The sequence below is a fragment of the Alexandromys fortis genome, unplaced genomic scaffold, assembly GCF_014885135.2.
Source record: "Alexandromys fortis isolate MF-2015 unplaced genomic scaffold, M_Fortis_MF-2015_v1.1 scaffold_5, whole genome shotgun sequence".
Taxonomy (NCBI): Eukaryota; Metazoa; Chordata; class Mammalia; order Rodentia; family Cricetidae; genus Alexandromys; species Alexandromys fortis.
Window position 1 is genome coordinate 23,885,042 of NW_026067924.1, and position 12,228 is coordinate 23,897,269.

General features: G+C 44.0%; 1 protein-coding gene across 1 annotated transcript in view; it reads right to left on the reverse strand.

Moving 5' to 3' along the window:
• The window catches only part of Heatr1 (HEAT repeat containing 1), a 45,731-nt gene that overhangs the window by 5,459 nt on the left and 28,044 nt on the right, over window positions 1-12,228 (reverse strand). Inside the window, exons 25-37 of the mRNA XM_050142185.1 lie at window positions 11,762-11,865; window positions 11,470-11,613; window positions 10,732-10,850; window positions 10,518-10,639; window positions 9,653-9,781; window positions 8,186-8,416; window positions 7,686-7,812; window positions 7,012-7,172; window positions 3,760-3,806; window positions 3,343-3,466; window positions 2,614-2,754; window positions 1,641-1,933; window positions 856-1,006 (exon numbers count right to left, since the gene is read on the reverse strand). Of these exons, the coding sequence (XP_049998142.1) occupies window positions 856-1,006; window positions 1,641-1,933; window positions 2,614-2,754; window positions 3,343-3,466; window positions 3,760-3,806; window positions 7,012-7,172; window positions 7,686-7,812; window positions 8,186-8,416; window positions 9,653-9,781; window positions 10,518-10,639; window positions 10,732-10,850; window positions 11,470-11,613; window positions 11,762-11,865 (1,893 nt within the window). The remainder of the gene's footprint in view (window positions 1-855; window positions 1,007-1,640; window positions 1,934-2,613; window positions 2,755-3,342; window positions 3,467-3,759; window positions 3,807-7,011; window positions 7,173-7,685; window positions 7,813-8,185; window positions 8,417-9,652; window positions 9,782-10,517; window positions 10,640-10,731; window positions 10,851-11,469; window positions 11,614-11,761; window positions 11,866-12,228) is intronic.

Below are 12,228 nucleotides of genomic sequence, written 5' to 3' on the forward strand. Positions count from 1 at the left end.
AAGCACAAAGGCCTCTTGGCCCGATGGTTTTCCTACAACTCATGTTCCTCCTCACTAAAAACAGTTGAGGATGATTCCAGCAGCCTAGCTCCCTTGCAAGACAACGACTTTGAGCCCCAACCTGTAGTCAATGAATGTCAAGTCCCTAGCACAAGGGCAGTCAAGACTTCAGCTTCACAAATGACAAGTGATCCCACAGCAGAACAGTAATAACCCTGTCAACAAGTGGTTGACACTCAAGGGTATTTTCAATCAAAAATGCCACTTGCCTACAGTGTGCTGACAGGCAACCACTCCACCTATCGTGGAGGAAGTCCACTATATGAAACACCTTACAGTTAAGAAAGCTTTCCCATCAAAACCAAAGCATACTGGTTTCCAAAAGTAATAGTAGGGCCGGGCGGTTGTGGCGCACGCCTTTAATCCCAGCACTTGGGAGGCAGAGGCAGGCGGATCTCTGTGAGTTCGAGACCAGCCTGGTCTACAAGAGCTAGTTCCAGGACAGGCTCCAAAAAACCACAGAGAAACCCTATCTCGAAAAACCAAAAAAAAAAAAAAAAAAGTAACAGTAGGCAACTCTACCTGCCCATTCTCAAAGATCTGAGGTAAATAAAAGCAATACATTTTGTACTACTGAGAAACGGAGCCACCCTTCTCAAAAAGGGAGCCTTGCCTGTTAGCTCCATGATGAAGCAGAAGGGACAATGGCAGAAAAAAGAGATACATGTTCAACAGACAGAAACAAGAATCATGTCTGCCAAACGGTGGTGAATGAAGAGCCAGTAAAGGGACTGAAAGGGTAAAACTGCTTCCCTTGCCACCCTGGGTAGCAAATCATAGCTGACCAGAGCCTACCTGGATCAGAAGTCCTTCCAGGTAGGGGCTGATGAAGTGTGGGAGAGTCTCAACAACTTTGTGCAGGGCAGTCAGGGCGCTGAGCAGGCAGACTTCACTGCGGACCAACTCACTGGTGCTCTTCATGGCTGCCAACAGTGATGGCATCAGACTGGCAAGAAGGAACAAGTGCATTAGAGCAGCTTTACAGCTCAGACACGCACTGAGAAGGGGATAGGAAGAAAAGCTCTCGGCCAGCTGGGCTTGCTATAACCCTGTAACCTACAATGTACAGAATACTGCCTGCGCATTTTACACCACTTGGTGCCAGCAGTGCCGACACACTGGTAACTATTACAGAATGTCCTCCAAAGACAGAACACGTGCTAGGTGTCAAGACTGTGCAAAGCACGGCAGCTTATGAAGAGAAACCTGAGGTATGCGGAGAATGCCCCGTATTACACACGGCAGGGCTTTAAACAAGTAACTCGCCACAGCTGCACAGCTGGTTATGGTCAGAGCCAACAGCAGTCAAGAGCACCGAGCGTCCCTCTGTGGCAGCAAAAGGCTGCTCTGGCCATGTTTCTCAACAGGGAATTGCACCACTGCTCCCTAAGCACAGGGATTCCACAAAGGAAGAGCATCACCAAGCTACGTGTCTGAAGGTCACAGCAACAGTGCACTTCCCAGTGAGATCAATTTTTTCACAAGTCTATTTTCATGCACTTTCTACCTCTAGTCGAGAAGCCCTAAGGTCTGCAAGACATTCCCCTCTTTCTGCTGTAGCGGCTCATGTTCCACGGTACCTGGGAAGCTGAGGGATGGCCAGTGCTTCCAAAGTGGAGGTCACCTCTGCTATGCACAGCAGGGCACTTCCCAGGACGTTTTTCTCCTCCTTTTTCTCTGGTGCTATCAGCTTTAGTGCAGTGCTCAGAACGGGTATGAAAGGCTCTCGGTTCCGTGCTCCAAAGTTCTTGCACAGGAGCTTTAGGGTGTACAGCGCTGTCTGTCTGTTAATCGCTTGTTCATCTTCTGCCTCCTTTTTCTTATGCTGCACGATGTCTAGAAGGACTGGAACCAGCTTAAGAAAGCGGTGAACCTGAAGAGGCAGTCAAAATGACCAATAATCAGAGCTATAAGGAGGGCCAGTCTCCTTTCCCATCTTCCCTGCTTGGGTCTATCTGATGTGATTCAAGTCCCAAGCCACACAACCACATTCAAGTGACTGTTCCTTTTTAGTCCCCAGTGGAGCGGTGTTAGCCAGGGCCTTGACCATGTTAAATGAGTGTTCTACCATGGAGCAACAATCCCAACCCTCTTGTGCCAGATCTCATTATCGATGGTTCTGAGCTACCACGTGGTTGTTGGGACTTGAACTCAGAATCTCTGGCAGAGCAGCCAGTGTTTATCTGTGGAGCCATCTAAGCATTCTCAGCCCTCTTTTTGCATTTGACTTTTGAGACAGGGTCTCACTAAGCTGCCCTGACTGACCTAGAACTCACTATGAGTATGAACTTGAGAGCCTCTTATCTTGGGCTCCTAAGTGCTACCATTTCTAGTTCCAGCTACATTCCTTACAGCAAGCAGAAGTATTAGGTTGGAGTCCACTTTAACACACCTTCAGCATGAGAATGAACAACACACGTCTGTCTTACATAAACACACACAGTATGCCAACCCAGAGAGCAATATCCTCCCAGTTTAAACAGTGTACCTGAGAAGACAGCTCTGCAATAAGCAGACAGAGGGATGTGGGTTTGGAAAAGGATCCTCACTCACCATTTTCTTCTTCCACAATGCGTTCTGCTGTAGCTTATTATTCAAAAGATCCAGAGCTTTCCTACGAACAGATGGCAGGGGGTTGCCTACCAGCCCTCTGATGACATAGATGAACGTTTCTGTAGGCAACAAGGCATTGACCTATAGAGAAGGGAACGAGTAACACAAAAGAGAAAAGCAGAGTTTTATCATTTTGACAGAAAGTATACCTATGTAGCCCAGGTGGGCCCTGAACTCGGATTTGAGCGCAGGGACTATATACATATACCACAAATCACAATGTCCAACTCATACTCTTGTTTATTGCAAGCCCCGTGGTACCAGACATTTTATACAGAATTCTTACAAGAGCTCTCAGGTAGTTATTACTAATCACAAACAAAACTGAGAACCCAACACTAAAAGGAAGTAAACTACCCCAGGCCATGTCCTAACTTCAAGGGCAATCATTTATCTATTACATCTAACAGTGGGGCATTCTATTACCCCACTGCAAAGAAGCAGAGCATCACACACACACACACACGACAAACCCTTCATCAGATTTACTGAGCACGTGTCTCATGGGTAGGGAAACACTTGCTTTCAGACAAGGAGCACTTGAGCTTCCTCGTATCAACAAAAGGTGTCGCTCCAAGTGTATGGTTAAAGTGGAAGTTTAAGTCAAACGATCCTACAATGGCATAAAAACTGGTGACAATGACGAGTAGGGAGAAAAGTGAAGCCGACCTTATCCAGCGTGTCGTAGGCTTTGCTGAGCAGGGCTCTCCAAAACTTCACAGTCTGTTTGTCTGCATTCTTTTCCACGGACTGAGCTACTGTGTTAATGTAGCCGAGGACTGTCTCCAGCAACCTACAAAAGAGGCACACTCAGAAAAGGCAACCTGGGACCTCAGAATTCCTTCAGGAGGGAGGGGAGAGGCAGTATCCTCACTCTGCTTCTAGGTTATCTATCTAGAGGATCACCAGCCCAGGGAATCTTCACTGTGGCTCGGAGCCAAGTATTTAAGGCAAAGAACGTCTTCAGCGAGAATGAGAAAGGCAGGGGCAAAGTGGCAGTAAAGATAGGCTGCGTATCTGTTACGCCCTTCCACTTCCTCTGCAAGTCTGAGTTATTCCCCAAAAAGGAAAAAAAGAAAAACATACCTCTGTTCCAGGCCATGTAGGATCTTAGGACCACCACTTTCAACCACCTATGAACGGAAGAAGCTCTTGAGAACAGTATGGATGCTGACGATGGCATCATTTGATACAGGTTAAACAACAGACTATTCCCACCATCCGGCCCCTGAAACTGTTCTCATATGACTGATTAGGTTCTCATAGGCTGATTAGGTTCAGATGACACTTACTGGCTGTAGCTGATGACTGGGTTTGCCTATCTGTAAAGCACAGCAAGATTCAGAAAAGCACAGCAGCACGCAATGCTTCTTTTATGGAAGTGACCCTGTGAGCTCATACACTTAGGGTAACTGCTTCCTGGTCCACTCTTCCTGTATCCCAGACCATCAAGACAGCCTGAATCTGCCATTAAGTTTTTAGACAGTGGTTGGGTAGTGGCAGCACACACTTTTAATCCTAGCACTCTGTAGGCCAGCCTGGCCTACAGCAGTTTCCTGGACGGCCAGAGCTATACAGAGAAACCCTGTCTCAACAAAACAAATAAATCGAACCCCCCCCCCCCCCCGGCAAACCCCAAACCAAACCAACCGAACCCAAAGTTTCTAAACTGCATATACATTAGATTATTAAGAGCCATGTATGGAAGTCTATCTTGCTCTAGTTCCTTCAGTCTGGTGACATATCATTCCTCTGTAGATACATTTAACCACTTCCCTATATTGCTAGATAATTTATGTCTTTTTTCCCTCTCAAAGATTGAATACCACCCCTTACCTAAAAATGCTTAAGATGAGACCTGCTTCAATTTCAGATTTTTTTTTAATTTTGGAAACTTGCATACAAATGATAGTGAAGATTGGACACATGTCTAAACATGAAATTACCTTATTGTCTGAAGGTAATTCATGCTGTGATTCTCCTGTGCTTCTGTTTGGATGTTGACCTGACACAGGAAGTCAGGTGTACAATTTCCCACTTATGGTGTCAAGTAAGTGGTTTCAAAAAGTTTTGAATTTTAAAGTCTTTCTGCCAAGTTCAGATCAGGGCTGTCCTCCTGCACTAGTGAAGCTTGAGGGCGGTTATAAGTCTTGTAAGCAACTAGGCAGGCTTTACTCCCCTCTGACCCCATTGCAATCTGCCACCAAATGCTTTCTGAGTAGCTGCCTGCGCTGACACACACTCCTCACGTGCACGTCCTCCTGAAGTGGCTGGCTGCGCTCACACACACTCCTCACGTGCACGTCCTCCTGAAGTGGCTGGCTGCGCTCACACACACTCCTCACGTGCACGTCCTCCTGAAGTGGCTGGCTGCGCTCACACACACTCCTCACGTGCACGTCCTCCTGAAGTGGCTGGCTGCGCTCACACACCACCCACCTGTACATCTCGTCTTGTAACCTTGTATCTCTCGGTATGAACAGCTTTGCCATTTCTGCCACTTTGAGGGGCAGCCTCTCACTTATTCCACATTTCTTGATTTGCTCACTAGGGCACTTGAGTTGTACGAAGTATTAACTAGCCACTTATGGTTCCTCTTCATCAAAACTCTATTCTCTGTCAGTGTTGTAATGAAAACATGATTTTACCCACAAAATGCAGTAATCTAAGTCTACAGCTTTCTACTTTGCCTATGGTGGCATTGTGGTAAATCAAAGCTTGAAAGAAAAATTATTTCTCCTTTGATCACAATGTTGTTCTCCTTGATTTTCTTTTTTTTCCCGCCCCCTCCCCTTGATTTTCTTTTAAGAGTTCTAGGTGTTGCTTTTCACATCAAAGTTCTTACTATACCTAAAATTATCTGATGTACATGGTGTGAAAGCAGATTCACCTTCCCCCATAAATAGAAACAAACCATGCCAGCGTTAGTACTTGAACAGCTCTTTCTTCGTGGACTTGTAAACCTTCTGCACTCTTCCTACCCACCTCCGCCTAGATCTGTTTCTCCTCTTGGCCGTCAGTCACAGTGACTCATCTGATTACTCTTTCTCTAACATTTTGCTTAACCCTCTGCTTATCAATATCATATTTTAAAGTTAACTGGGGAAGTGCAGTAAACTTATATGTTAATCTAGAGAGAACTAAAACTCTTTGAACAGTGGGTTTTTAAAAAAAATCTAGTGTGTGTATGTGTGTGTGAATGTGCTCTCGTGTATGCTACAGTGCACTGTGGAGGTCAGAGGACAGCTTGCAGGAGTGGGTTCTCTACTCCTACTATGTGGGTTCCTAGGATCAAATTCAGGTCATCAAGCTTGGCAGCAAGCATCTACCTGCTGATCCTTCTAGCCAGCTCAACAGTATGCTATATCTTCATATGCATGAACACTGTCTCTGTTGGTATTCAAGTATTCTTTTGTGCCCTTTAAGATCCTGAAAATTAGCTGGGTGGCGGCGGCTCATGCCTTTAGTCCTGGTACTTGGGAGGCAAAGGCAGGTAGATCTCTGAATTCCAGGTGAGCCTGGTCTATAAAGCAAGTTCTAGGATAGCCAAGGCTATACTGAGAAACCCTATCTCAAAGAGAAAAAAAAAAAATCCTGGAAATTCTTTCAGAATATTCTTGGCAACATTTCTTTAGGCTGAATTTTCAGTACCTTATTTATGTTGTGTTGCTTATGAAGTTTTCCCCTACAATTTAAATACAATAGTAGTATTCTATAGAGGTGAGATAGCTGGTTATCTTGTAGAGATAACCCTACCACACCAAGTCTATTAGGAAGTCGCAGAGCTCAGGGATAGGCCTAAGAGACTGCTGATACTTTTTCCTGATTCTCATGCTCCACTTCTTTTCTTGCACAGAAGGGACACCAGAAGGCACCTTAGCTCCTGACTTTTGGAGAGGCACCAACACTTTCTCCATTACCATGTTATAAACCATAGTTTCCTTTCTAAAAAGGGTTATCAGATGGCCGTGCTGTTCATTATCTTTCCTCAGAACCAGGAGGTTTATGTACTGGGCTGGCAGACCCTTGGTTGTTAGCAGTCGAGGGCTGGCATGAATAATGCTATCCCCACTTGCCTGGGAAGGCCTGTTGCTGTGCATCCTCACATGCTTCTGCTGAGCCTATGCTGCCTGAGAATGAAGTCACTGAGTCTCAACTCTGGTGCGTAATGTCCAGCAGGTCTGCATGGAGAAGCTTACTGTTTCCCCATTATCTTTCTTGGCATGCCTCATATTTTCACAAGACATTTGCCAAGCTAGTTTTTGCAAGTCGAAAACATCATTCTTTGGCAAAAGCAAGATCACTTTTTAGCATAAACCCACTTAAAGTACACATCACCTTTTTAAGGAAATGATTAGAAGCCAGGAGTTGGGCCATGAAGGACACTGACAAATATTTAAAATGCCGAAGCTGTTTGCTTGTGTGCGTGTCCACCTTAAAGACTGGTAGCATTTCGTCTTGTACTTCACTCTTACTAGACATTGTCTTGGGGTTGGCTTCTGAAAAACAGCAACAACACAGACAACTTTACTCATCTTCAACGCTAATTTGTCCACTGAGCTTTCAGGTGTGGCACGGAGAGCGGGATGCCATCTCAGAGGGAACTGTGCTCAGACAGGACACCAAACTCCTCTGCCAGGGCAGTGAGCAACGGGCCCACATTCACTGAGGAAGCAGCTACCCCACAGGCCTGAGAAGTGTGGGTCAGTCAGAGCAGAAAATACAACACAATAGGAAAGTGGAGACATCAGACACTCCAGCTCTGGATGAGTTCCTGAGGGCTGAAGCCACGTCCATGTGAAACACTGGCCTGAAAGCTGAAGCTGTGTATCTCAGAACTTCTAAAGAGCTGCTATGGTGTTAGAGGTAGGGTGTGGTCAGGTCTTTGGTAGGCCACTTAAAGCCCACAGTTCTTGATCTGTGGATACACTAGGTTCCAAGGACTGCCTCATTCTTTCTGCTCCTCCTCAGCTCTCAGATTAGATGGTAGCCAACACCTGAGCCATGCTTACCTTCTTTTTCCTCTGGCAGCTTTTCCAGATACTGGAGGATAAGCATCAAGCTCTGGACCTGATGCTGGACACTGAATTCACAACAGACGGAAATCCAGAACTCAGTATCTGCCTCTAAAATAGCATCCTGTTTAGAAAGAAAAGGAAAAGGTCAATAACGGCCTAACAAGTACATCAGTAAACATACACGAGGGACACACTCAGAACACATCCTTCAGCAGTTTGTCACCAGATGAAAGGTGTAAATCCCTTCAGCTATTCAAAGAACTGCCCAGGTGAGGCTCCAGACCTGTTTCTTAGAAACAGTCAAGGGCTCTTAGAAGATGTTTGTTTAAAGATGTTCCAGGTCTACATATTCTGAACGCTTAAGAGAAACCAGGAACTGTCCTGAAGAAGCCTCTGGGCGAGCACTGTCAAATGGTGCACATTAAGCTGAACAATCTCCCAAAGCCCACGTGACATCACCCATTCCCCTTTACCAGCCCACCCAATATTCTGACCTTTTCTCCATAAGCAGCCACCAGCACTGTTTTGGTGACATACTGTTCAAAAAGCAGGACGAGGAGAATCCACAGGAATTTTTCTGCGCCTAGCGTGTCGACAAGCTGAACAAGGATGGGCAGGCGCCTGTGCTCTGGCACATGTGGAAGAGCATCCACAAACACACCGATGATTTTCACCACAATCTCTTCAACATTTCTAGTGACTTCTATAGAGTCCCCAGTATCAGACTGCAAAAAATCAAGCAGGGAATTGAGTAAGCACTAATAACCTTTTTCCAAAACCAGCTTGCAGAGGGACTAGGCCAATCAATGAAAATTCAGTGAGTATCTGTCTTATCTCAGGTCCCACTTGGCTTTGAGGGAAATACAGCATAAGGCACTGGCTTTGCCTCCCTGGAGTTATCTGTACAAAACAAGATGCGCACACAAGCACAACAGAAGGCAGGAAGCGTTGCACAGGCATCTTCACATGGGCAGAATCTAAGTAGGCCCAGCACAGAAAAGCCAACAGCTCCCCACTGCTTTCAGAGCCACGTTCAACTCATTTCACTCTGGTACCCACAATCAAAACAAAGTGGCTGAGTGAGAGGCTGAATCAAAGAACTGAAAGACTAAGCCCCAATGCCATCTAATTCTACCAACAAGTCCCTGCCAACTGGCACTGTCCCTCTCCACACACAGTGTACGTGCTCTTTCCCATACTTCAGATGGCGCTGCCATATTTCTGTATAAACTGTGCCCTCCCTTTCATTGGTTCAAATCCTATTTCTTACTAATTTTTCTGGTTATCTCAGACTATGTAGACATTTTCTTATTCTCAACCCTTTATCAAACAAAGTACACATACGCACAGAAACATACAACAGGCATTCACCCTCCAGATACCAATGTACTGAACATAGAGGAAACCCCAAACTAACACTGAGAATTAAAAGGAGACAGTGTGAAGTCAAAAGCATTACAAATGGTATTAAAAAGTGGGGGTAAGAGATAACCACCCTTTTTTGCTTGAAGCTACTTTTCATCTCCTGTATTTATTTCCCACCGTAAAGACAATATTCTCTGAGTCTTGGCTCTCAGACCATGTTTAGAAAACCTGTATTAAATTGAATGCTAATAAGTTTGACAATGTAGCTGTAAAAGTTCCTTTCTCTTATTTTTTCTTTACTGTATTCTCGATCTAAAAAGCTCATTATCAAATCATGAAACAGTCAATATAAAGTTACTCATCATGATGTCAAAATGCTTTCATGGCTACACTACTGTCACTCAGTGGAACCAGATTTAATGTATTTGAGGGTAGGACCAGAAGACATTCATTTGTAAGCCCATTTGCTGGCTTCACCATTATAAAATTCAGGACACAGAAGAATCAGAATATTTCCAGACTGGCATTTACACAAAATTGTAAAAATTATAAAAATGAAAGAGTAAAACAATGATGGCAGCACCCAAACAGCTTACCTGGATAAGTGCTGGAATGACCATTTTCACCGTCTTGCTAATAACTTGAAAACTATAAGCATCATCTAGGCGCATGACATTGGCTCCCATGAATGTAAAAATAGACATGATATTATGAAGAACTTTATCCTGAAATAAAGCACAATTTTCACCATTTTTCTATTTTAAATACCAAAGATTTATTTTTAAAAAAATCACCAATAAAAATAGCGCTATCTTCCCTCAAAAACAGGCAAGCGGCTGGGGCTAGGGTTATAGCTCAACAGCAGAGCGCCTGCTTAGTACACTCAAGGACTGAGGTTAATGCTCTACACCACCAGAAATAAAAACAAACAAAAATGGGCAGAGCTTAAGTTTCCAAATAGAAATGGTCAAAGTAGATAAAGAGCAGGGAAAGCAGATGAACAAGAGACTGTGATATTAGATCGACAAAACCCACTCTGCATCCATTACCGTGGCTAGGAGTTCTACAAGGACAGCTGTCACGTCTTCATGAGGTAGATGATAATCAAACTCGGGTTTTGTCTTGTCTGTTTAGAATCTTCTAGGGATTGGCGGGCTAATCTTCCTGGACAGTTACTATGTCTGTGTCAGCACCGTATGAAGAACTAACCACATACCACAGCTGAAGCTTCACCATATCCCAGTGAGAAAAGTTACCATCATTCTACTTTACTAACTGAACATGCTGCTTCCTTTTTTTTTTGGCTACACTGGGAACCAAACCCAGGGTCTTACATCTGCCAGACAAAATTTCCATTGAGCCCCACCCCTTGCCTAATGAATTTAAGTCAGTACACACCAATGCATTTCCATGGAAGAAAAGACCTGAAACAGCCACTCAAGTCTTAAACCTTTCACTTACCGGAAATATCCCAGCAACAGTACCCAGGAGCAGAAGGGCCTGGTGGTGAGTCTGCGGCATCTCCGAGAGGCGGATACACTGCACTATCAACTCTACATTGAACTTCTCCTCATCTACAATGTCTACAGTGGAGGGAAAGGAAAAGGTCTGTGGCTGATACATTCATGTGCAAAGCAGAGAGTTTTTCTGCCCCTCTCTTCTGCCAAGCACATACCTTTAGGTATTCTGCCACCGTCTGGGGAGAGTTTTTGGCAGATGTTGAGCAAACAACTCAGAATTAATTGTTTAGTGTATTCCATGTTTCCCTGTTCCGATGACAAAGGTTCTAAACACCTTGGGGAACCACAGAAGAGAAACAATTGGGAATGTAAAAGTTAATCTAGCCACATTAGTGACCACTGTCCAGAATTTATTCAATAAGGAATAAAGAAAAGCCTATCATTTAACAGTCTAATATGCAAGGTTTTAAACTCTAGTTTTTTTTTCTCATATAACCAAGTACAGATTAGATAATTTCTCCTCTCTATGTACTTTCTTTTCACTAACCTGCTAACAATCTTCCAACAAATGTGGAGAATTATTTTACTTTTTTAATGACAGCACACTCCTCAACTCAATGGCAAACCTCTACAGCTGTGCTTTCTAATAATTTACAATTAAACTATAGCAGGTGTTATATAGCATCCTCAAAATACAAGTGAGGCGGCCCAGATATGGCACTGGAAGTTACGTAGGAAAGCAGGCAGATGAGGCCAACCACCGCACAACATAGGAGGCCAGCTATGGAAATCGTAACGGTAACTAAAACCATTCTTCAGTATTTCAACTACAGTACAACTTCCTTTAATGAACAGACAGTCAAAACAAGAAGAGTATTCCAAAAGAGAGAGATAAATCAACCCAACAAAATTTCTACCACTCTATTATCTCACAGACCAAAGCCAAGCCTTACCTTGACAGCAAGTTAAAGAGAGTTGGAATCAGTATCTGAGGGCTTTTGAGCTTCTTTTTGTGCTGCAGTAACTCCAGGATGAGGGTGACTCTCCGCCAGTAAGGGCCCTCAACTTCTTGGACAGATTCTACATCTTGTGATTTCCTGGACAACAGAGGAGAAAAAAAAAGACTGAAAATGCAAACACCATTATGTGTGTTTATGTAAAATGGGTGGGTTTCTAAAAGTCATGATCAGAGCAGCCAGAGCCAAAGGAACAGGGAGCAGGCTCCTGGTGTGTCAGAGCGCTTACTTCTGCTGCATTTTCTGCCTTCTTGTTTGCTGAATTGTGCCCAAAGATTTGGCTTTATCTCGCGGCTCCAGTTCTATTCTGACTTGTTCAGCATCAACAGAAATCTGAAATATTGAAAGAATGTCTAGTGATATAATTCACTGGGACAAGATTACAGCAATAGTTGTAATTAAATTATCAACTTCAAAATAAGATCAAAACATTACTGCAATGAACAGGACTACACAGGTTGATGAAAGCATCTCAGTCCGCTTTTATGTCATTATGCCATTTGAGGCCTGCCCAACCCCCAAATACAGACACTACTAATGACTTCTTATGCATTATTTAAGGTGAAAACTCAAATACTCAGTTGAATGGATTACTCTGGTATCTTGGAATCTACTCATCTCAGTATATGCTTATTTCTTCATATGCTATGGACTCACTGTCACTAAGTACAAAAGATTGTTCTGATAATCACACTT